The 26,785-nt window shown below is 39.7% G+C and overlaps 1 protein-coding gene across 7 annotated transcripts in view; it reads right to left on the bottom strand.

Annotated features, from left to right (window-relative positions):
- ATXN7 (ataxin 7) overlaps positions 1-26,785 on the bottom strand; it is a 127,200-nt gene that overhangs the window by 61,238 nt on the left and 39,177 nt on the right. For 5 of the 7 annotated variants that reach the window (XM_067541633.1, XM_067541640.1, XM_067541629.1 and 2 more), the window contains 2 exons: positions 21,963-22,217; positions 21,236-21,304 (listed from right to left, as the gene is read on the bottom strand). In XM_067541633.1, coding sequence (XP_067397734.1) covers positions 21,236-21,304; positions 21,963-22,206 — 313 coding nt within the window. In that variant the 5' untranslated portion in view covers positions 22,207-22,217. Of the gene's footprint in view, positions 1-21,235; positions 21,305-21,962; positions 22,218-22,533; positions 22,623-22,881; positions 24,062-26,785 lie in introns of those variants that run through there. The other 2 variants (XM_067541669.1, XM_067541620.1) reach the window with 2 other exon arrangements.

Below are 26,785 nucleotides of genomic sequence, written 5' to 3'. Positions count from 1 at the left end.
AAACTCGGTGAATTCCCGTCAGATTTAGCTTTTCATTTTGGGTCTAACATAAAGCCTACTGAAATAAATAGGAGACTTCCCATTGATTTCAATAGGTTTAAAACTGATAGAGCTATTTTGGAGGAACTTGGCAAATACACATTAAAAATACACACATTCCTTTGAAATAAGACACCTTAGCAACCTTCAACCATTTCTCAAATTGAAAACAAATTACACAAATCATGCCTTATGTCTCATTTTGTTCAAGAGAAACTGTTCAGAACTCATAAAATAACTTTTTAATAATGTGATTGGAAAGCCATCTTGGATACTTGAAGACATGTCTTTTCATACTGGTTCTGTCTTCTCCATTCAAATAAAGTGAATTAGTCCTGTCATTTTAGGATTCAAAATCAAATGAATGCACCATGTTTTAACTTGATTTAAAGTGAAAACATCAACTTAAAATCACACTTTTCTTTAAATGTTTGTTAAGCTAACATTGTTACAGGTAACACAAAAGAATGTTAAAAATAAGAATCAGAAAAATGTGATTGTAAAATGTCAACAGTCGGCAAGGTGACTCAAAACACAGGTGTAGTACGTTAAACCACTCGACACCTTCTTTAAAAACACATTACCAACTCTCGCAATTTATCATGAGTCATGCAGTACCTGCTCCAGCTGCCAGAATCAGCTTATCACAAAATCTCAGCTTCTGTTTAAAATAAAAAGGACGTTTGTAGACCTAATGGTCATGAAGAAAAGTGTGAACTCTAAACGCTCAACACCAAAAGGCAAAAAATGGAACCCTCAATTATTTTTAAAAATCTCATATTTGGGGGAGTGTCTGACTTGTGATTTTTGAGCACTTGAGGTTGGCACTTTTCAGTCTGGCATTGAGGCTGGCTAGATTTCAAATGGAAAGTGTCTGTTTAAATGCAGTTCCACTTAAACTGGTTTCAACTACAGAGTGCATGGCCAGCGTCAACAAGGCAAAACTGTACTAGATTCATGTTGAAAAAAACTGTTTCGTATAAGTTCAACTAGATACGTTGCTGATATCAGTTGTCAGCCTCACGTAATTTTCATGGTGCAGGCAAGACTTATTCTTTGGTGCAGGAACTCAGTCTAGTCCTCTGTTTCTACAGCCAGTGGTACAAGGCCAGTTCCCAATCAGAGGTTCTGACAATAATAATGCAATTAGCTATCCTAAATAAAGCCTTCCTTTGTTCTAAAAGAGGTATTCCCTATTTCTAAGAAAGGCCATCTACATCTTTGTGCTAATACCTAAAGGAGACTGGGTGTTGTCAAAGTTGGCATCACAAAAAACTAATCTTTTACACACACATTCAACTTTCTGCAATGTCCACATACTCTTTTTACAAGTTTTATTGTCAAAACAGCATGTTTCAATATTATTTTTCAAAACCAGAGCCAACAGCTCAGCACTCATGAACATTCATGTCTATCTACATATCAATATTAAAGTGAAAAATCAAACTGCTATCACAGTTCCACTGTGTACTTGGGTAGTCAGCAATGCTAAGAATTACATTTCTAACCTGATGTTCATTTTTAATTCACAAAGCCTATCTGTCTTTGAGAATCTTGGGTGTGTTTTATGAATGTTAATAAGTTATCTGCCTTGATTTATAACAAAAAATGTTCCAGGTTAAAATATATTTTAGTTTGGTTTTCATTTTTCCAGAGAAATGTATTATTATGTAAAGAATTTACTTACTCTATTAATAGCATATAAATATCTGAGAGTCCAAAAAGGTATTTTGAAACCAATGGAAGTTTTGGATGCACATTTCAAATACATTTAATATTCCAATACATAATACTTCAGGTCTTTTTATTTAAAAAAAACTCCAGATTTTACATATTGTCCCTTTAAGTCTATTAGTTGTGTGTATGTGTGCATGCACATGTACACGTATATATTTATGGCTATTTTGAAAATGGATTTCTGACCTAAATGGATAATAGCAATTTGTTCAGGTATGTAATACAAGATTTCAAAATTAGCTTGTACATCAAAATATATCAACTGTATGATTCCTATACAGAAGATTTTTTTTTTAAATTATTTTTTGCAATGTACTTTAACCTGGTCGAAGGAAAATAAAATTAGGAGATAAATATGTGATCATTAAGAGTCTGATTTAACCCAAAAAAGCAAGATAATATAAAGTGAAGACAAACCTTGTCTGTAATCTACTTCATTATACGTATGTATGTTAAGGACCCAACAGTGGTCGTCCCCAGAGATCTAGCTAACCACCTGGTGCTAGTTCCTCCTCATCCCTAATATTAATTTTCCAGTAAGTGCATGTAGGTGCCACAGAGTCCATGAGACGCTCACTCTATTAAGTTGTCATCCACACTCTGAAATCTGTTCTAGTGCTTATATTTAAAAATTACAATATTTCTAGACTGTATTAACTTGCCTTATTATTCTTAGTTAAGATAGAGTTTGACTTTCCCTGCTTTGCAAGTGATTTAAATAGTTGGTTAGTGAATATAAATATAGTGTAGCTTTTGCAATTAGTAACAAGGGAATTCGGGAAAATATATTAATTTAAAAACAACCACAACTCTTTGGCTTTTGTGAGCTGAAAGAGATTAATTACTTCATCAATTATGATTTAACACCTTTTGAAACTATTTAGCTTCAGGAAAACTTTAAACAAACATAGCATGCAGTGGCATTTCACTCTGTCTTTTAAATGTGCGTCTGCCATCATTTGTGCATGCACACAGCATGCGCTCCTGCAAACCAGGTGGACATGCAACGAATGTAGACACTTTTTGAAAATCTGGCCCATAATCTGGTCTCTATTTGTGCTGTTACAAATAAGGAAGAACTTTGATTTCAGGATAAAATATGGAAAGACAAATCGACATTCCTCACACCATGCCACAGTTAATCAGCTGAGATGCCTGAGCTGGAGTTCACTTGGCATGTAAGAGGGAGTCGCTGGCAAAGGGTTGCCCGCAAGGACCCTTTGACTTTGGAATTCAGAACCCATCCCTATTCTTACAATCTGAAATAGCTTAAATCTGTTGATCTTCTGGGCACACTGTAAAGCCCATCTGTTTGAGAAGGCATTTATAAAAGGGGTGGCTATGACACAGTTCTTTGGGGAACGAACATTAAGATGAAGAGATTTTGTTTTGTAGTATGTTTGCTGACTGATGATTAGAATTTGGGAGGCAGAGGAAGTAAAGGCAGCTGGTCTGGTTTGGTGATTATTTTACATCGCATTTTTAGTTATGATAAGAATACATAGAACTCAGTTGTTGTATTCAAACCCAAATAAATCAACAAAATATGCTAACGACACCCAGAACTACATGACTCTCAGTCAGATGACACCCACTACGTAGCCAAAAGATTACACTGATGCTGTAGGCTAACTGTATTACTAGATCTGACCCCATAAACAACTGAATGGCATGATTACTGACCAATATCAATGTTCCAAAGCAGAACCTTTAAGGGCAATCTCTTGCATGTAGACATTCTATTCTTTCAACAATACCAAGTACAACAAAGCTGAGAAACAATGAATTGCACTAAAGGTAGTTTTTTGGGTTTTTTTTTCAAATTTAAGACAGAATTTATTGTGGTGAAAACTGACAGGCTAGAAATAACATATGTTACACTGCAAACGTTTTCCCAGGATTGAGTCATCCTGCATCCCCAAAAATCAGATTCCTGTCCCCCTAGCCACCCAAAAAGGAGCTTTGCAACATATTTTAAGTTACAATTACTCTCTAGGAAACCTAAACACAAACCCACAGCACTGGTTTTCTTTCAACATTATGAGCAAACTCACATCACACTTCTCCCTGTAGCTTTTTCTCTGTTCCTGTGAAGATACAGAATATTGAGATTTACGATTATCCTGCTCACCAAGATTTAGGATTCTTGAAAAATTTCAACATCCTGACTATTGACAAGAGCAGAGACACAATAAAAGAAGTATGTCATGTATGCATGTACCTGCAATCTAAAATGCAGCTGGGAGGTCTAATTACAGGGCCAAGAGATAAAGGATATATCATATCAGCAAATAACCGTTAAATATTCAGTAAAATTCTTGAACACCAATTCAGTTATACATAATTACTTAAAAAAACCCAAAACACGTTAAACTGTTTAAAGCCACATAATAATATTTCTAACAACTGTAGTATTTTTGTTCAGATTTGTTACACTGAATCCCTCAAAATTTATTTCACAGAGCCGCCTTACAAAAGTTACTGCCTTTTTTGGGAACTTAACATAGATACTATTAGATTTAAATTCAGCTGTACAAAACCCCTACCACACACAGTTGGTATTCTATTACTTGAGGTTTTCATCATATATTTGAGTAATGAAGCTAAGTCAGCCAGTTGCAAAACATATTCCCCATTTGGTCTTTAATTACTTTTCACAGAATGAATGGTATTTGAAATTTATCTAGCCATTTTTGTAAAATATAGTTTATAGTACATAAAAAGAGATATATGTACATAATAGTGATGTATGTACATAATTTTTCATCATTGTGCATGTCATCATAGAAATCCATGCTAAGTCCTACGTTATATTTGATAAGGTGATCTCCCAATATCATAATGTCACTTCAGAAAAGTCAGTATGTTACTATGTATTTTTTGTGGTAAAAATGCTCAATACATATTCAATACAAATAAACTCAAAAGCTCTATATTAATTTATTGTAAAGATTACAAAATTAAACTCAACAGAATTCAGGAAATAGAAAAGTCAAGGTTTATATGCTAACATGAAATCCATTATATACAGATAATATTTTTGATTATTAGACTATTAAATGTATTTCTCCATGTACACAGTGAGTGCTATACAGACTATTTGTCAATAAAAGAGCCAGTTTTTAATTTTCTGATCAGATGAATATTTAAATTTATAGTTAAAACATTAACAGTTTTTGTACTAGATACCCTTTTCTTTTCTTTTCTTGTTGGCTTTTTACACAGACAAAGCACGCTGATTTACTTTAGGACAGCTGTGCTTCTGTAATAGGTTAAAAAGGATTTTTTTGTTTTTGTTTTTTTTAAAAAAGCTAAAATTTAGACATTACGAAAAATTGCAGATGGCAGCAAAAATTACTTAGACACACTAAAAATGGAGAACAGATATTTTTCATGCTCACAACTTTCTCTCATCCATGATGCAGGCATAATTTTTCTTTTTCAAGGATTTTGGTGTTTTAACAAAAATATTTACAATCCTACCCCACGCAAACGCAGCAGAAGCGTATGCAATGATGATCAATTCCCTCAACCATTCACATCACATCCAAGGGAACAGATCTGATTAGGCGCTCGTAAAATCTTAGTACATACTGACTCAGCTACAGAGCAATGGTGTCTCAAATCACTTACAGCTTTATAAATTCCCTCCCCCGAGCCCCCAACTGAGAGCTGGGAGGATATGATGTAAACCTGACTGTCACTTCTGTGACAAAGAAAGCTATAATATAATAATATGGCAATTAACAAATTAACATTTTTAAAGAATGTAAATAAATACAGCCTCAGGAATACTGTAGTCACTATTCTCTCTCTACAATAGTCACGGAGGTTTTTAGCAAATCAAATAGTTTGCATAAAAAAGAAAAGTTCGGAATCATATCAAATGGTGATATGTTTATGTAACCCATTTAAGAAATCACTTCAATTTGAATATCAAAAATGTCATCCATTAACATAGATTTTGCTTTCCCTGGTGTCTAACGTTTATATCATATACCACGCTGCATTCGGCTTCGAACCGAACTATTCTAAAATCTTCCCGGCTGACCATGGCTGTAACACCTGTGTGATAGCACTGTGTCAGCATTCTTCGAAGTGCCACTTCAAAGACTATCCATCACGAATGAGACACTGCACCACTGGACATTTTACATCATGTACCTAAAACAGCACCTGAGGCAGCAAACCAGCAGTTACAAACAAGAAAAATCACAGAGGTTATTACTGATGATCTTTCAATTGATTCTGAATTCCTATGTGTTAAGTAATCTCATTACTGAAAAATGCCATTCCCTTCTGTTTCATTCCCATCTCCTGTATACTTGAATATCAACTTCATAAATAAAATGGATTGTGTTTTAATTAAATCTACCATGGTTATAAGGTTAACAGATGCTTTCCAGTTTTCAATTAACTTCTTTGTCTGCATCATTCTAAGTTAATTAATTATTTTAACCAATTATAGAAGGCAATTATTGCTTATTGCATTTCTATTCAGAATTTACTTACTCTGTTTTATATATTTACAAGAATGATAGTTAATTTGATATCACTCAAATACCTGTACAATACTTCAGTGGTGAAGTGCAATTTACATTTCCAAACTTATAAGCAGCATACTTGCCAAAAAAGTATGATTAGTGACTACTCCAACAGGATTTTTAAAAACGGTTTCCTGAAGTCAGGAATTGTAAAATCATGATTGTTGATGTCCCACTAATCAGACATTCCAGTGAGCACAGAGTTAATAGCATCAAAACCCGCTATGGAAGAGGGACTCTACCTATGGAGAAACTGTCAGCTTTGATTCAGTACCACATGATCCTTTAATGGGTTTTTATATATTAAAAAAACACCTTAGATAAATGTGGACCAAGTTGAAGCAAAGCTGACTTATCTGCCCAGTGGTTCAAGACAATCTTCTAATACACTGCTGATCAGCTGTGGTATAATACACCTTACTACATCCTATAGCATCTTCCCGTAAGGGGAGACTGTCAGCTGTTGTGCTGCAACTTCAAAGATTTAAAGGAAGAAAATTAGCTTTTTGCCCTTGCATGTCATCTGCTGCTTATGTCAGTCCCTCTCCATTCCATTTCAGCACCACTTCCATACACTTTACAACAGCAAGTTTTTTAAGCACTTTGAACTCTCTCTCTCTCGCTCCAAAACGTTATACATTAAACATTTTTAGAATAATGGAACCAGTTTAAGCAGAAGAGACGCCACAGGCAGGGAAGTGGGAATGTCCTGGGAACAGCCACCAGTGTGATCTCTTTTTACGTATCACGTTATTCCAAAATTTAAAGAACGACTTTAGATTATACTGTGATGTAGAAGGAAAGTCTGGAAAGGTTTGATTCGTTTAACCTTTTTTTCCTGCTTGTTTTTAATTAGAAATCTCAGCCTTTGACCATCCGGTTTTTGGTCCCGAACTCTATAGATGATTGGAAAACGAATACAGCTCTGACAGGACTAGATACTGAACTCTGGTAAAGTCAGGGTGAAGGGAATTTAATCAGACTGTATAAAGCTCTGGTTCTATTGGGTTTGAGTAACACTGTTTCTGTGTAACAAGCACTTGGGAGAACACCTTCCTTCCCTGGTCTAATGTTCTCTGCATCGTCACAATTGAGGGCTGTGTAAACTTCCCCTCCACTTCTCTAGTCCTCCCATAAAAAACAGGAAAGATAAAAACATATTTTAAAATTTAGAAATAAGAAAAAAAAAAGACAAATACAAATTCCACCTTTACACATCAAGTAGAAAAGAGGCACTTCCCCAACTTTTGTATGTCAACTTTAAGAATGGGATAGGAAAGAAAATACTATACTACTATAGAAATGGAACACAGCATACAACTGTAGACCTCTTACATCTAAAAGGAAACAGCAGGAATAAAAATGAGCTACAAAAGTGATGAGAAAGAGAAAGGCTTCCATATACAAATTAAAGTGGATTAGGAACACACAGTTCCTGATCCTGAGACGTGATTCATGTAAGTGGAGTCCTGCATCCAACAGAGATCCCTAGATTTCACTTGGTCTCTACATGAGTGCCAGTTTCCTGAACACATGACACTGTGTGTTGATCCAGGCCTCGATTTGCAAAGAAGTTCAAGTGGAGGGATTATATGGGCATATAAAACAATGAATCGCATAGCAAAGGACAACAAGACGTCTGACTGTGTCCAATAATAGGAGACAACACTCAATGAAATTAAAAGGAAACAATGTAACATGGAAAAGTAAACTTATTTCTGCAGTATGAACATGTAGAACTTACCACTTCACAGTATTATTGAAAACAAACAAAACGTTCTATACTAGACAAAAGACAACAGCAGCAAGTCATTGCTTGAATTACACAACTTCAATGTACTGTAAATTACACAACTGTAACTTTACTGCATCTGTACAATGCTTTGCCTGGCATAGCTGGTGTGTGTGCATGTATTTTGGCATTGGTAACAGCAGCGAGGTTGAGGTCCTTAGTGCAGATCTGCCCGAAGTCTACAATGGTTTCTCTCCAATGCAGGCAAGAAGCCAAAAAATCACCGCAGTTGAACTTGTTCAGCCAGTCTTCTGAACTCTGTCCCACAATTTAATGTTTCATATTTGGAAATTACTCATAAGCTCTTGTTTCCAGCAACAATGCTGAGCACTGTAGGTTAGATTCTTTAAGAGTCCCAGAAAACAGGCCTAATGACCATAGCAATAATGTGGACATTGCAAAACGCTTCTGTCAAAAGCAGTATTGCTGTAGTGCCACACTACAAGAACAGATGATACAACCATTCCCTGCTATCCACATCCCTTCAACACTATACTTAGGGGATCAGGAACTGTTTTAGTGAGATTCAAAAATATCTTTAAATGATCAGTAAAACCCATAGTTATGTATCTCACTATCAAGTCTCTGTATTTTAATCCAAGGACTTTCAAGTAGCCTGAAGATGATGCTGGTCTATTTCCCAGTGGATAAGTATGTCCCTACATCACAAAAATCATCTGTGGCACCCTTACTGACAGGGTCAGCAGGAAAGTAAGGAATTAAATTATCAGAGACAACTATCCCCTTTCTACTCGAGAGGTGATCTGCAGGTCACAGGTGAGATACATTGGCAGAGCAATATGGAGAAGTCTGCACTCTTTGTCTGTGCTGTACCTGTTCCATGGACAAACAGAGAACTTTTCAAGATAATTGAAATCAGATCATAAAAAGCAACTGCTGATACTCTTCTGTTAGTTAGTGCAGGGGTTTTCACAACATTTTTTAGAAACTGTACCCCTACTGTCTCAAGGTTTCACCTGAAGTACCCCTTCATGGTTTTCACTTCACCTGATGTTACCATGGTTGCAATAAAAGGCATAATGGCCTAAAATACATTCAAAACCATTTTCTATTTTATTATTTTTTTACTTTTACACTTCTGAGTCTTCTTGAGCAGGAGGCTCCCAGCTGCGTGTCGTGACCCGATGTCCCCCCAGCAGGCTGGTGCCCGGGGCCCCCTCGGTAGGCGACTGCCCGCCTTCTGCCTGGTGCAGTGTGCAGCCGGGAGGTGGGCTGCAGCTGCCCGATCCTGTTGCATACCCCCTGCAGTACTTTGAAGTACCTCCAGGGATACGCGTACTCCCAGCTGAAAACCTCTGAGCTAGTGTATATATTAAAAAAAACAAAAAAAAACCCACTTACAAGGAGTATTAACGTTCACACTTCATGGCAAAAGCCAAAATTACCAAGTGGAGTCTGAAATAAATTTCCCCCACAATACTTCACAACTGGCCACATGCAGATTGAGTTCCTCCTCTTCCTCTGAAAGTCCTAGCATAGGCCCTATTTGAATCACCATGACAAATCAGACAGCTGACTAACCTAGTCATCTATTTTAAAGAAATTTCTTCCCTTTAACCTATTTCAGTAGGAGAAAAATATATATTCTGAAGGCCTTCTATCCAGCCAACATATAAAGCACTATTTACTCAAATCAAAATTCTTAATTATATATATTTTAGACAAATTATATTTCCACTAGGGTTTCACATCACTCCAAAAATTTAGCTACAAGTAAAACAAAACGTTTAGGTCAAACTCTGCAATCAGATGGTACAAACATGAACTGCATTGACTTCAAAGTGAGTTACGTATATAGATGTATATATACTGAATTTGCCCATAGTTTTTTTTCTCAAAATACTGAATACAGGAGAAGACACTTAATAGGAATGACTTATAAATGGTTGCTTTGACAGAACGTGTCTTGTTTAAACAAAACAGAACTAGCATTAGAGGAACAGTTTTCTGAAATTCTTCTTGAAACTACCTTCATGAAATAAAAGCATTCTGACTGGAAATTTATTTAGGCCTTCCCCCCCAAATATTTTCATTCAATGCCCGCAAGAAGAGGCTGCCTTCAGTCTACCTTTAATGAAGTAGTATATTTGAGTTTAAATGTTTCACTCTGAAACAGATCCAGTATTTCAAAAAACAAAAACAGCTAAAAGTAACTTACTGAAAGCAAACATTATATTCTTTATATCTATTCCGTTATGACACTTTATCACCTGTGTTCTGATAGAGGCCTGAGCAAGGTCATGGTCACACTGAAACATACTACTTGCCTGCATGCAACTCAAACACCGTTAATGCATTTCAGAGTAACTCAATTGCAAGGAGAAAATCGACAATTTAAAGTTTTTCTGGTAAAAGTGAAATAAAATTCATTAATTGGAGAGCTGCTTTCCAGACTCATTTTACTTGGTGGATGCCCATGTTAATTTAATATGCACTGAAAAGATGGTGGAGATATTTTCTGCCCTACTGAAATATCCTATTAAAATATAGCCGTTTTACCTTCTTTGCAGTGTCCCTGAATTAGGGAACTCTGGCTATTCCAAACTAAAATGGATCTATTTGAAATGGGAACAACAATAATTCATCAACGACTTAAAAAAAAAAAATCACCCATCTTTTCCCTGCTAGGCTCATTTACAACAACACCTGCTATGAAAGATGAACATAAATGATACCTTGGCCTTTCTCTAATAACAAGAGTAACTCAGAGAGTCAACCCGAAGGGTTAGTATCGTTAACCCGAAAAGTAACTATGAACTGCCTTGAGCAATTTCAATGAAACAAACACTTCAATCTCACTAATTTGCTTTTTGAAACATACTTATAGTTGTTGAAAATAAAAAATAAAAACAAACACACCAATATTGAGCAGATACAACACTGATATACATTAATTCTCATCTTGCCTCTACTTTTACTGATCCATTTAGAAATTACTGGACTGCCACTGCTTGTTACTCACTGAATTGTGGTGGCTTCTTTTTTCATTCACCGATGAAGCAGCTATTTTTAAACATAAAGATCAAAAGAAAGCTAGCTATGCAATATAAAGTCATGTCTGCCTCAAATCTGACACTCCTTGAAAAGATACATACTACAGCCAAGCTCAGTGAATTTTCAGATTCACAGTCAGAGCACTTGTTGTGAAATCATTCCCCTGCCACAGAATTGTGCTGCAGAATTTAAAACTTTAATTAAGAAAAAAGATCTCTAGTCTCATGGCTGTGAAAATAACCTTAGAAAGCTAGAATGAATGCAAATTGATGCAGGCTCCATTTCTGTACTTGTAACAATAGTTCTGAGGTGTCAAGAGGACTACATATCTCAATGGGCTGATCGCTATGAAACCCAGAGATAACAATTTAAGTATCATCACTCTTAACATCAACATTGTGCACTGCTGATCATTTGATCAGAAAGTTCTAGCTAATGTGCTTGACCCACAAACTCAAACCACCTTTCACAGCTACCCAGCTACTCAGGGCTTAATCATGCATGCATGCTCACTGAAGTCAATGGGAAATCTCCCAAGGACTGCTATGGTGCAGGACCAGGCCTGAACACCCTGGCTATCCCTGATTCAGCTGCCAGAACTCCAGCTTCCCTCCTGACAGTTTCTCTTATGTAGTTCATGAATTTTCAATACAAAAGTCTGTGGCATAATGAAAACGGAGTCTGAGCAACAGCAAATAAATTGCATTTGACATAAAAAAACAAACACTGACTACTGTACTGATTGAATTACTCATTTTTCATGTTTATAATAAGTTAAACGTCCATTTCTTATTTTAATGGAAGTTGGCAGAGTATTTTGATGTGCCATACCAGAGTGCCACAGAAGTTAGTCCAACAAACGCTCATGGCACCTACCATACAAAACTACACAAACACAGAGTTTAAGAGGTGACAATACTTACACAGGCTTCACAAAAACAAAGCTCTGTAAGTATTGTATTTTAGGACTGCAAATATTTTGTGTACAGATTTGTTTTGTTTGGAAAGCCATTAAAAAAACAACACATTTCTTAATACAAATGTAGCTGGTGAAAGGTGCCAGACAACTAAAAGTGAAGTTCTTTTTATCCCAAGAAAAGGTATACCAAAAGTATCAGCAGTCCAAATTTTCCTACACAATGCTCTGCTTCAGCTCTGTTTTGATGGGATTATAATCAAGGGCTGAGAGGACAGTTCATTATCTATGGTCTCTGCTGAAGCTATCATCAAGAATACAAATGGGTAACGAAGTAATTTCATAATGTGGGTCTTTCCCATTAGGAAACATACTAAGACCAGTAGCTCATTTCACACACACCATACAGAATTCAAATTAGATATTTCTGATTTGTAACTTTGAGATAGTTAACCAGAATCCTCTTTGCCAATCCATTACACCATACAGACCTGTTGTACAATACAGTTGCAACCATTAAATACTTTTTTGGGTGGGGAGCAGGAAAAGGGGAGAGGAAAACAAGTGTGTGTGTGTGGGGGGGGGCATATCATTCACCTGCCAGGATAACTTTAGATTTGAAAGCTTTCCAGCAGAGAGAGGTATTTTGACAGCAAAAAAAACTCCACTGCCCATCCCCCTCCAGGCCCTTTTACATTCACTTCCGCAGTCCTACACTAGTGAGTGAATTCACTTTACCAGCTTTTAGCATATGCTGGAGAAATCGTGCAAGGTATAAATAGTCATTTCCATCCATTCCTTGTGCTGTCTACTACCACAATGCAAAAGCACTGAGAAAAAGCAAAAAGGGGTTTGTACATACTGGCATCTGAAACAGTAAAGATAGCTTGACTTCCATTCAAAAAGGAAGGAAAAAGTGTAACTTTTAGCATCTTGCAAATAAAGAGAATACTTGGACACTTGGAATGAAAGACCGTGATTATGAATCAAATATTTCCATGCTTTAAAGATGATAAACCTTTGCCCATGTGCTTGTAGTCATTACAGACGTTAGGTTCTAAGCTACAGTTCTCTGAACTCCTTCATATACACTTTCCTTGATACACTGTGTTGTCCTCAGTCCTCCGACTCTTTGCCTAAAGCCCACCAATCCCATCTCCACTATTTCTTCCTTATCTCAAGTGTATCTTTGTTCCTATTAACTTAGGACAAGAGCACACCAACATGAAACATTGTATACTTAGCTGTTACACTTTGGCCTAGATGCTGTACTAAGGACCCTACATTTGAACATTTCAGGTGCGGGGCTGCATAGTAAGTGATAGAAGTCAGATCGGGTGCCAGCCTGCACTTTGGCCATTACTGCCACAGGTTTGTGTGTACAGAGGAGGGAGATGGAAGTCACCATGTGCATCTTCTGTCCTCGGAGCTTTACAATGAAGGAAATAGCTTTCAAAATCATCTATTTTTGAAGATGGCAAATTGGCAATTTTAGGATAACTTTTGTTTGAGATGATGTCTTTTCTGCACTGCTTACATGTTTGATGACATAAACTGTTGCAGGAACGCTATATTTCAATTTTCTGAGTTATTCTCCTTTGCCGGAGATTTTATTGTTGTTTAAGAATACAGCAGAAATCATTGAAAAGGCAATTATTTGCCAACCATTACCAGTTATCTCCTATTCTAAGCACAGGGGAACCTGTGCTAATTTCAGATACCACTTTGTGGGAACTGTTAGCTAATGGTGACTTTTTGATGATCACAGGTGTATGAAAGAGAATGTAAGCATCTGTCAGTTCCTGCTTCTTATTCCTCACTTATCGCTATTATTTATTGAGGTACTCAGTATACCCAACTTCCATGAACAGAGCCCTGCAAATCTGCAGATATCCGCAGACTACGTTTGCGGATTGTGACTCGGATGCAGATACAAATTCTCTAGTCGGGCAGGGCTCTCTACCCATGGAGGCACTAAGTATCTTGCAAGAGCGGGCTCATATTATTATGGTACTGAAAACATGCTGAGTGTTTTCCAAACAGAAAGGAAGACACAGTCCTAGCTTAATTCTAACATGATTTTCTATTTGTAGCACCATAATCATCTCCTCTGCAATAACTGTGATGTCATAATCAAAACCCGGGTTTCAAATAAATAAGAAACCACAGGGATGGAGAGAATGACAGTGGATACCACAGATAACTTTATAAGTAGCATCCCTTCTAAATACAAGATTTTTCAAACAGTTTAATAGAAACACTTATGATTTTTAAAGCCTCATAATTCTCCTTTACAGTCCACCTGTAATTGTTGTATTATATCCCAAAGACCCACAAGGCCTTGAAACGCTTTGTATGATGTCTGAATCCTAATATTCCATTAACATAAGATAAGATATGTAAAGGAAGTTTTCCTGATAAAATATTACAGGTGACTTGCAAAGAATGTTTTTAAAAACCATTGTGCCTTTCTGCTCATGTAGTTATTTATTTCAATTTAATAAAAAATATATACAAAATATTTGCAAACCAGAAGTGCCGATCCGGCACTCTAGGAACCTTTGACATGATTTAACAAAACAAACATAATCTCAACTCAGCAGCTCCATCAAAAGCCCTCAGTAAAATTTGAAACCAACTCATCTCAACACTCAACTAAATAAAACTTAACTTTTTGCTTGGGCTTCCTAATCATCACCAGATCTTCCAGTTGGTCCTGCAACCTGCTAATATTGTTCCAGTCTTATCTGGATTGAGTTTTAGAGTCTGGACTAAGGGCATGTTTATCCTGCAATTAAAAACCCGTGCCAGTGGGCTCGGGCTCAGAGGGCTCGGCTGTGGGGCTGTTTAATTGCGGAGTAGCTGTTCAGGTTTGGGCTGGAGCCAGAGCTCTAGGATCCTGAAAGATGGAAGGGTCCCAGAGTTAGGGGGGCTGAGCTGCAACATCTGCACTGCAATTAAACAGCCCAGCAGCCCGAGCCCCGCAAACCAGAGTCAGCTGGCGCAGGCCGGCTACGGGTATCTAACTGCAGCGTACACATATACTGTTTTATATCACCTCCTCCAAACCGTGCCATAAGCACACTGAAAGCGCTGCCGCTAATACCTTCCAACCAACCCTCCTAGCAGCCCCCTACAAACCGAAAAGAAGGGAGATACAATAAGTCCTGTTGAACGTCACATGACAGCACCTTCAGGGAGGAAGTGCAACTGCCTCACACCACCTGCTAGGAACGCTCAGCAAAGCACAAAAAGAGCCACCCAAGGCAGCACCATCCACTTGCACTGAAATATACAGGTGATGCAGCAACCCCTGATGGGGAACAGTATTGCAAGCCGCTGATAGATCTATCATCAGAAAGGACACCCGTCTTCCAATGTCACCAATGCAGTTCTAGCCCATATCCATGTCTGTACCCTGATTGACAAGGAGATCTGAAGCATGTAGGTACTCCGGAGTTGTTATGACACAACCTTCTCTATGATATTAAACGAAAATACAAGATTCAATACTGGACAACGATTAGCCATATTGTGAGTGTCGAGTGTTGACCTCTCGAGCAAATGCAACATAACAGCTTCTTTATGGGCTTGTCTTCACTAGAACATAGGTAGCTTTAGAATAACCTCGTGGAGTCATGTTAACTAAGAGGGCGTTAAACAGGACTTTGCAGTGGATACAGATAGGGACAAGCTGTGTTTAACAGCTCATCAGCTGGCAACGATTAAACCTATAATTCCAGTAGAGTATAATCACAGCCAGTTGACGTGACATGACATTAACACACAACTTGTCCCTGGCTACGCTAACTGCAAAGTCATATTAGTGGACATGATTCCTCAAAACTGTGTTCTAATTTTCTAGGTAAGAAAAGGCCTAAATAAAAATTGCAACCGGCCCTTCCCAAGGGAGGAGTTAATCTCCACCCATTAGGACTTAGTACTTTTCCACTGGCTATTATCAGACTGGAAGAACATAGATTCAGTGGACGAGTTGTGACATGAAGTTTTCCCAGCACTATGTCAGTGAGCATTACTGGCCTAAACTCAACCCAACAAGACCTAACATTTGTCCCCCTTTAGCTCTTACTCTAATAGCCACCAAGCAGACAACTGTGTGAATCTGCCCAATTTTGTCCACAAAGTAATCAAAAATTTCCTCATGAAAGTAGGGACTCTAATCAGCCACTGAGTGCAATCAGCTAGAAACAAATCCACTGGCAGACTTTGTGGATGCTATAATGTAGACAAAGAACCTCTTCTTCAGCCATGGCATAAGAATTCAAAAATTCTTTATGACACATCCGATTCAGCCCAAGACTTTCACCACAAATACTGTCTCTCCTTACACTTCATTTGTTGCAGGTCATCTGTAAACCACTGTGACCGGTGAAGGTGAAAAGCTTCTGAAGAAGGCACCTAGGGACCACTCTATCAATAGGATATATAGAGAATGCCTAAAACGTTTTTTTTTCCATGTATGTTTTTTCTCTTCAAAATATCAAGAATGTCAAGCCTGGTTGTCTCTCCTTTTTTCTGATAGATTTTTTGGGGGCCAGGAGTCTCACATGTATAATGTATCTGCTCATAACTTTTACAGAGAGAACAGGGTGAAAGTATGACACCTTGTATGTTCATTAGATATCGAAGCTTAAGTAGATGTTGTAATAAGTATAAGACCTGTCATAAGGCCTGTAAAACAGGTAAGGCCTAAGTGGAAAAAGCCAAGTAAACAGGAGTATAAGTGGAAAAAACCAAGCTAGCTGAAATTGGCACAGAAAAGTGCTGATACCGCAAGTATACAGACTGACAAAATATTACTAAAATGCAAATTATGTAGCAGGTACAGGAGGCAATAAGATATGAAGGAGAACTAACTCCCTAAAATGACACTTTGATGAATAAAAATGACTAAAAGGTGATAAATGGAGTTGTTTTGCCCAAATTAGCCAATTAATGGAAAAAGGTGGTATTACACTACATCAAGAGGATGGCAACTACCTACGTCAAAGGGGGCAAAACGAAATTGTAGGTAACAATGTATAAAAGAGGGTGTCAGAGGGAATACCGGCGTCCAGTCTAGGGGATAACGGAAAATCCCGCCATTGGGCCGTGGCCATTGTAACGCCGCCTATTCGAAACTGACCCAGATTCTCTGTAGGTCACTTCTTATTGTGCCGCACACAATAAACCTGGCCTGGCCTGGGTGCCTTCATTGCTCAGCTAATCCGTGGTCATGTCGATTCATTTGATCGTGAGAAACGTCTTGGTTTCCTGGCCAGCATCTACACAGGGCCTACACTGATAAACATCGGTGGCCAACACACCGTACCACAGATGTTAACAAAAAACAGACACAAGAAAACAATTTTAAACTGTGTAACCAAATTGTTCTGCCTTCAATCTTGTGACGTCATAATTTCACTAGCGCTTTGATCACCACAGAGCTTTCCAGGGTAGGCAAGACATGACTGATATAATAACAAAACAGCATTTCCTTCCCTACCACTTCTGGAGGGTTTTATACATCGATGAATGTTAGTGCACAAGTAAGTACTATATCCATGTTGATGGCAGATATCTTTACCAATCCCCCACCCGCCATATTTGTAATCACTAAAATTAAATTAAAATATTACAGTAACTAAAGTTCTGTATAAAATGAAAACAGCAAAAAGACACTCTTAAGATTACCACTATCCGTTACCCTAAAACATGTATGTTCTTTTCGCCATCGCTATTTTTGTAAAAAAAAATTACAGCACAGACTATGGAAATGGAGGAGGTGGCAGATTAGCTTCAAGGCCTGTCTCGATTGCTGCTTAGAACTTTGCTAAACAGAAGCAGAGTAAAGTCAACCTAATTCTTGTCAGTTTCACTGCCGCTTAAGAGGTTCTGAACACCAACAGTTTGCACTCTGCTGCAGCTTGTTCAAGTTAGAAGCAGCAGCACTAGAGCTGTCTGCACACTTGGAAAGACAACACTATACTAGCTTTACGCATGTTTCCATTTAGAAGATTTCCTTCACAGCCATACAGGCTAGAAACGTCACAGCTTTCTAAACAAAAACTTTAGACACTCTTCTGCGAAAGCTTCTTGTTTGCCACAGATAAGAAGATTGCTGATTGTTGAAGATGAGATTGTTCAAACCCTGTTTACTACAACTTTAATTTTTTTTAGAATCATTGACTTCAAATGAAAATGTAATACATACTACAGACACGTTAACTTCCTTTCCTTTTCGATAAATAAGTCACGTACTATGTGTTTGATGAATGAGGTCTTCTGAGGCTTATGACGTATGTATAAAATGGATTGGATTTATGTGGTCTGTATTTGATGGGCCCTCAGACTGGTATAAGAAGGATGAATTATGAAAGTTACCTTACGCTGAGGTTTCAAGTTCATATTGGGAAGATAGATGAAAAGGATTAGGCTTTATGCATCACTGTTTTGGAATGGTACTTACTGAATACAATGCAATATGCTGTGGTTTATCTTCCACAGCAAGAAGCTGGTTTGCAGGGGAATTTAATCCCTGGTTGCTTCATGGACAGCAGGTGACAAGATGTTGGGTGGATGAACTTGAGGAGAATCGGTCATATAAACCGTGTAGATAAAATAATTGTACTGAATTATTTCCAGCGCAATCTTCTATGTAAAATATTGCACATAGTGAAAAGATTTCAGTGCCCAGAGTACTTTGAAATACAAATGTCATGAGCTAAATGGTGTCTAATCTCAGTCCCACTGCCCAAAGACCTCCCAAGCCAAAAGGCTGTCTGAGATCTTGGGCTCACATTCCATTCCAGCTGCTGTAGCCCATGCAGTGTTTCAAAGCTCAGCATGGAAGGAGACTAATCTTAAAAAGCTGGATCTGCTGAGACAGGGCCATATTATCCATCAGGCACAATAGGCACAGTGCCTAGGGCCTACGAAACTTTCAGGGCCTACGAAAAAATTTTCTATATATAATTTTTTATTTTTATTTAAAAAACTATGTATTAATAGCTTAAAATCAAATTAGTTATTTTGGTCGGGGGGGCCTACAAAGGCAAGTGTGCCTAGGGCCTATGAAGGTCTTAAAACGGCCCTGCGCTGAGATCCCATCTTTGGTAAATGTTCTTGAAGGTCTGAGAACAAATGATTGTATGTAGCAGGTCAACTGAAGGGAAAGAAATGGCAGCACAGATTGAAAGACAAGTAGATACCAACTGAGAGAAATGATGGTCCAGTGGTTAGGCCGCTAACTGGAATTTAAGAGACATAAATTTAATTCCCAGGTCTGTCACAAATTTCCTGTGTGACCTTGGGCAAGTTACATAGGCCCAGATCCTCAAAGATTTTTAGGGGCTTAGGTGCCTAAATACCTTTGAGGATCTAGGCCTTGGTCTCACAATACCTCAGCAGGAGTCCCGTTATGTATAAAGCTTCTCTGTTCAAACTTGCTAGCATGCAAAGTTTTCCCTGGCCAAAGGGCTCAGTTATAAAGTTGTCTATGTCTGCTTTGGACGACTAAATGTATACATGCTGGCATTTGTTGTTGCCCATCAACTTCATTAACAAACACTAAAGCATTAAGAGGAATTTATTTTTGTTTTATTCTGTAAAGAGAGATTCCCCCTGAACGAGGTAACAGTATTATAATCCCATCAAATACTGTCTTAAAATTAGAATGAACTGCCAAGATAGAAGGCTGATAATAAGCAGACCTTTTAGAATCTTTACAGAATGCGGTTTGTTTGGGGGTTTTTTGCTTTAATTCTAATTGCATGTTATGAATTTCCTTCAAACTTAGGCCCCAATCCTGCAAGTTGTTCGTGAGATTGAAGTCAATGGGCTACATGCATTCTCAGGAGACAAGCTGCATGACCAGGTCTTTAGTGAAGGAAGAATCTCCTTCACCCTGACTGTTAACCTGCAAAATACAGAAACCTTAGAGGTTTGTGTTTTAATAGCTGTAGGTAGGAAGAAAGAAGTTTGAAAATCAGCCTTAACTGATGGAACTAGGGTTCCATTAGTTAAGGTTGCAAAGACTGTTTAAGCCTCCGTAATATTTTGCACAACACTTAATATAGCAGGCACAAATAAAAATGCTATTTAAGCACCTGGTAATTTAGAGAAAAAAATGGAATATGCAACAGAACTATCAGATCCGTGTTGAAGGAATGAATTTATAAAACAATATTTAAAATATACACATATTGGGACAGTGGCAGAAAGATCCCAGTGTTTTTGAGTCACATAGTATGCACTCCACTGAGATTCCTATAAAGGCTGCTGCTTATTGATTTTGACCCAATCTTTGGCAGTGAAATTCTCATAAAGTTTCCAACTGTTGCTTACAGCAGGTCAGCACTACCAGCCCTAGCAAGAAGCGGAGCCCTCCTATAGTCAGGCTGTAAGCTACCACTGACATTTTAAGTGTCAGATAAACTACTCAGAACAGCTCTAATTGAGTCAGTGTTAAATACACCAGTGGCTCATATATGTTATGCGTCCCCCTTAGAATAATACCAGTGGAGCTCAACCAGTGTTCGCAACATTAGAAAATTCTGAGGCCATTTCCCTGGTGTAAACAGTGTTTTTGAATTTAGAAAACCAATCAGACATGAAAATCAGAGTTACTACTGTTTTTTCACCTCCAGTTACAAAATTATTGACAATATATATGCTTCACTAACTGCTGTCTACACTTTTAAACAGTATTTCTATTTGTCAAAGTTTAGACTGTTAACCTTGCTTTATGTATGCCACTCACACTAAGTATTAACAGTGTGCTAAGTAATAAAGATGAGGCACTTACTTGATTGGAAAAAAAGATCAGTGCTCCAGTACTAAAATAGAACTGATCAAGTCAAATATTTTAAAAAAACAGCGGATACTGTGGGATGGTCCATGGGTGCTACTCCCAAAAGTAATCATGGCCCGCTAGAGACTATTTACAGTCGAATAGCATCATGCTAATCAATTAAAAACCTGGTCTGAACTCTACAGTAAGTCAGCCAGATTTATTATAATGCCTTTGATTAAGAGTCCATTTAATAACTTACGATCTCCACTAAGAGATCTCAGGTACAAAACGATGGTCTTGAAGATCTGGTGAGTTTTCTCCATATGCACGTTCTAATAACATAATTACCAGCAGGGAAACTTCTTCATGCACCTTTCTTAATAAGAAATCATGCTCACCTTCTCTACAGAGTCGCATGGCTTCTCGATTTTTCCCATACTCCTTGAAACTTTCTTCCGATGCTGTTCCTTAAAAAAAAAAAAAAATGTGTTTAAGTCATCCCACCCACACATTAGGCATCAGTCTACACCACACTTACAGAAAGATGGTGAGGCAGAGTCACCCACTTACCAGAGCACTGTGCGACCCTACACGGATATACATGTGAGACTGACACACAGGAATTGCACACACACTGTTCCCCACCATAAAAAACGGCGTAGCTATGAGGTACCGACAACCACTGGTCCACCCAGGACCCTAGAGGGAATCTGCAGGATCCCAGGGCTCAGGCAGTTCCTCCAACAGTGTATCTAGGCAGGGGGCTGCCCCACCTGGGGCTCAGGCATACATCCTTCATCAGGGCATGCAGAATGCGGGGGAAGAAATGCCAGCCGCTGGGACTGACACCCCGCTCTAAGTGGGCTCGCGTGGGCCCCGGGGGCTCACCGGTGTGTGTCTGTCTCTCTCTCTCACACACCCACCCGCGCTCCCAAGATGCCAGGAGCGGGATTGCCATCGCCGGGCACCCATGATCCCGGCCCCGGTCCCGGCAGAGATTTCCCCTACCGGTGCGCCCAGGGCTCTTCCGGAACGGAGCCGGCGCCCGGCGGGGGTGGCCCCTGGCCCCGGCTGGCCCCAGGGAGGTGTGTGCGGGTGCGGGGCGGGGGGCCCCGCTCTGCTCACCGTCGTTCCCGTGAAGTTTAGCAGCATCGACCCAGTGGCTCCAGGGCTGCCCCAGCATCGCCTCCGGGCTGGGCAGGGACCTGCGCTCCCCGACGGTCGCCATTGCCGCTGTGCTGCCGGAGGGGCCGGGGCCGCTCTCTCCGCCTCCGCCTCCGCCTCCTCCGTGCCGGGGCCGCCGCCGCTGCCGGGCCGCCGCCGCTCTGCGCTGCTCCCCTCTGACGTCACCCGCGGCCCGCGCCGACATTCTTTCCGCTGCTACAATGTAACAAGAAAAGTCAGCAGGCTCTTAAGGTGGCGCCGCGGTTAAGGAGGCTCCGGGAGGTGGACCGGCCCGCACCTCGCAGGAGCGCGGCTCTGACAGCACCGGGAGCCGGCCTGCCTCCCTCGGCTTCAGGCTCCCCTTAACTTCCGACCCGAGCCCAGGGGGAGGGTAACCCCCCCCCGCCCCGCTTAGGTCTGGTTTTGCAATGGTGGCAGTCAACGCAGCTGTTCTCCCACGACTCCTAAATCAGAAGCTGCTTGGCCCAGCGGGAGGTCGGTGGAGACCCTACAAAAACAAAGTCCACCTCACCCATCCCCTCCCCTCCCCACCACGGGAGATCTCAGGGACACTCGGGCCGGGCGGCGGCAGATGGCCGAAGAGGCAGAGGCACGTCTCCAGCAGCTACAATCCTCCCATCAGAAGCCGCCGTAACCAAAATCTCTCCACCCCCCCCCAGCTGTGGTCGGAGCAACGCTGCCCATTCCTGCCCCGCCGCTTGGCTCGCCGGGCTCCCTTAAGCAGAGCGCCTCCCTCCCCACCTTACAAGGCTGCACGTCAACGCCAGGAGCAGAGGCTGTGCAGGAAACGAGCCCCATGTATGTAACTCACCCGCCCCACCCCGCCCCCTGCACGCTCCTTTCAACCAGGGTCACCCACCGCGCTGCCCTGAAAAGGTGTCACTGGACACCGAATCCACTCCGCATGACTCCCTTCCAGCGAGGTGGGTTCGCTTTAGGGGAATGCCCCCTTCTCCCAGGCGAGGACTCCAGGTCTGTCACAAACAGGGATGAAGATAGGGGCTGCCAACTTTCTACGCCCGGAGTTATTGGGGGTTAAAAGACAGCAGCATCAGCAAGAACATTCTTCTCCTCCTCGTTCTAAGGAGGAAGGTGTAAGGAGAAAAGGCTGGCTGGCAAGACACATTACCCTAAAGGATCCTGGACTGTTTCAAGCTCTTATGTCAGCAGCTCTACTGACCTACTGTACAATAGTGGAGTGAAATTAAAGGGGAACTACCACTATAAAGCTGGCATTTTAAAATAATCTCACACAGTAACAAAGAATGTTTAAAATTGAATATATTCGCTTGATACTTTTTACATTCCACTCAGACTGCACAATTACCACATTCTGAAGAGGTCAAGTTCACTTTTGTTTCTAGTCAGTTTTATTTTCCAGTTATTCAGACACAAACTGATTATTGGTTGGTCACAAAAGTGCTGGGGCATGTTTTCTGATTCACAGGGGTTGTAACTGTTGCCCAACATTTTATTTTTAATATCTTCATTTGTTGTCTGAGTTAGTAGATGGTGTTGAGTATTTAATTAAGCGATACAACCCTTGGTGAAAAATACTTCTGATTCTGAACAGCTTCACGTGCTTGGAAGTAACCATAAATTGTGCAAAATTAAACTCTTCTATAAACTGATTTCAAAAAGGTTTTTAAAATTCAGGGAATTTTTTTTCCTGTGAACTAAAACATTAAAGAAAAGTTATCAATTTAGGCCCTCATCCTGCAAAGTCTTAGTCACCTGCTTAGTCCCATTTATTTTAATCTTATTATTTACACTGCGTAAAGTTAAACAGATGTGTAAATCTTCACAAGACTGAAGCCATATATTGCAAACAAATCTATTTACCTTTGTTACTTATGACATCTTAGGTCCCAATCCTGCAAAGATTTATGCACATGCTTAACTTTAACTGCAGTGAGTAGTGCCACAAAGTCCTCAGACTCAGAACCTGTAAACACTTAAGCTCGTGCATAATGTTCACGTAAGTTGTCTTCTTGAAGGCAATGGGACTACTCAATGAGCAATGGTACACACATGCTTATGTGTTTCCAGGATTGGGATTTTAGATTTTTTAAAATTCTTTAACATTTAATATCCAATTTACCAGTCACCATTTATGCTCTTTATTTGCTCCCTGAAGTGGATAATATCCTTATAAAGTTTAAAGACATCACCAAGCTTGGAGGAGCTGCAAGCACTTTGGAGGATAGGATCAGAATTCAAAATGACCTTGACAAATCTGAGAAGTGCTCTGAAATCAACAAGATACAATTCAATATAGGCAAGAGCAAAGTACTACACTTAGGAAGGAAAAGTCAAAGGCACAAATGCAATATGGATAATAACTGGCTAGGCAGCGGTACAGAAGAAAGGGATCTAGAGGATATAGTGGGTCACAAACTGAACATAAGTCAACAATGTGATGCAGTTACAAAAAGGACTAACATTCCGGGCTGTATTAGCCAGAGTGTCATAAATAAAACATAGTAGATAATTGTTCTTCTCTACTTGGCACTGGTGAGGCCTCAGCTGAAGAACTGTGGGTACGTCTTCACTGATGGCGGCAAATTCGCCGCCGTCAGATCGATTTATCCAGATCAACTGAGTGGAAGTGAAGACCCACTCAATCAATCTGGAAGTTGATTCGATAAAACCACCTCCAAAAAAAGCGTAGCGCTGTGTCGATGGGTATGCATTTCCCGTCGGCACAGCGTAGTGGAGACGGGGTGCAGAAGAGGATTTAGGAAGTCAATGTAAGTGACATAAGTTACTCTATGTAACTCCAGTCAACTGCTGCCAAATTTCCCCATAAGTACAGACTAGGCCTAAGTCTAGTTTTCGATACCACACTTTAAGATGTGGACCAACGGGGGAAAGTCCAGAGGAGAACAACAATAACGATAAAAGCTTTAAAAAACCTGACCTATAAAAGGTAAGGTTAAAAAAAGTGGAAATGTTTAGTCTTGAGAAAAGAAGACTGAGGAGGGACCTGATAGCGGTCTTCAAATATATTAAGGGTTGTTGTAAAGAGGAGGGTGATCAATTGTTCTCCATGTCCACTGAAGGTAGGACAAGAAGTAATGGGCTTAATCTGCAGCAAGGGGGATTTAGATTAGATATTAGGAAAAATATTTCTAACTGAGGCTAGTTAAGTACTGGAATAGGTTACCAAGGGAGATAGTGGAATCCCCATCACTGGAGTTTTTAAAAAACAAGTTAGATGAACACCTGTCAGAGACGGTCTAGGTATATGTGGTCCCGCCTGGGTCGGGGGTGGGCTAGTTGCTTCCAGCCCTACATTTCTATGATTCTATATTATTAGGTCACACTCTGATTTGATATAAAATCACAAACCTAATACAGAATGTTGAGGACATCTTTATTTCCTATTGGTTACTGTATTAGTATTTAACTCCTAAGAAAAGACAGATACTACAAACAGTGAAAGCACACTGAGCTTTAGATAACGTAACAGCAATAGTGACCTCTGATCTGGACTTTTCCAGTCATGTTAACTCAGGCTGTCAGTTCTTCCAACTGGGCCCCAATTCTGCAACCATTTATACATGTGCTAAACTTTATGGCCAAGAATAGTTCCCAAATCGATAGAACAACTCGTGGCAGTAAAGTTAAGCACATGCCTAAGTATTTACAGGATTGGGGCCTGGTCATTAAGTGCCAGCAAATGCTCAATTTGGAGGATGATAATGTTTAATCAATTACCCAATGGATGTTTTCTGTAATATGTAAAATGCATACATTACACTCAATAGTAAGTCTGTGACATAAGCAAAAAAGCAAGTGATTCAGGTAGTAACAGATCTCAAATTCTTTCTTGAATGATGCAAAACTCCTCTTCCTACTATAGAAGTCAGGTGGGAGAAGACCCTATTGGCTTCTCCCAAGTTCATGGGGAACCGAATATCACATCATTACTGAACTCAAATTCTTGTAATATCTAGAGAAAGTTGAAAGACAGAATTATAGTCTTGATGGTGAATTTTTTTGGCTTATGTCACAGCTGTTACTTGGTAATAGAGTTCTTGCTGGTTAGGGAGGAAGCACTGCAGTAACTGCAACTAGTAACTAGGTCACTGCAGTAACAGAAACAGAGGAAACATGATCCAAAACTACCCCATGAGCTAAAGGCAATGATTCTTTAGGCCATGTCTACAGCACAAATTTAAGTTGACCTATCTTAGGTCAGCATACAGTCGTCACAGTAATTTATATCGCTTGTGCGCGTCTCCACTTTGCTCCTTGTGTCAGCGGTGCGCGTCTTCAGCAGAAGCGCTTGCATTGATTGTATTGTCAGAGTGACGCATTGTGGAACGGCTCCTGAAAGCCAGTAACAGTCAACATGAGCAACACAGTCTCTACACTGACACTGTGTCGACCTAGCTACATCAGCCTTGACTCTACACCACTCTTGCAGATGGAGTTATTAAGTCAGCGCAGTGGGGCAGTTACATCCATGGGAGCCAAATTTAAGTGTAGACACTTCCATAGTTAGGTCAATGTAAGCTACCTTGCCTCGATCTAACTCTGTGGTTTAGACCAGGCCTTGGCTATCTGCAGCAGTTTGCCCTCATAAAGGCTTTTCCCCCATAAGAATGACAGTCACAACACTTACACCCTCCTTCTACTCCTAAATCAATACAACATACATCCCAAAACAAACATCCTACCCCAAGCAGAGTTTTATACCAAGAAGGGAGAAATGCCAGAGACTCCATGAAGTCCACTAAGAACTTTACTATTGCTAT

Source organism: Emydura macquarii, unplaced genomic scaffold, assembly GCF_026122565.2.
Source record: "Emydura macquarii macquarii isolate MOO-44397 ecotype Brisbane River unplaced genomic scaffold, CSIRO-AGI_Emac_v2 contig_71, whole genome shotgun sequence".
NCBI lineage: Eukaryota > Metazoa > Chordata > Testudines > Chelidae > Emydura > Emydura macquarii.
This window is presented reverse-complemented; position numbering and strand designations above follow the sequence as displayed.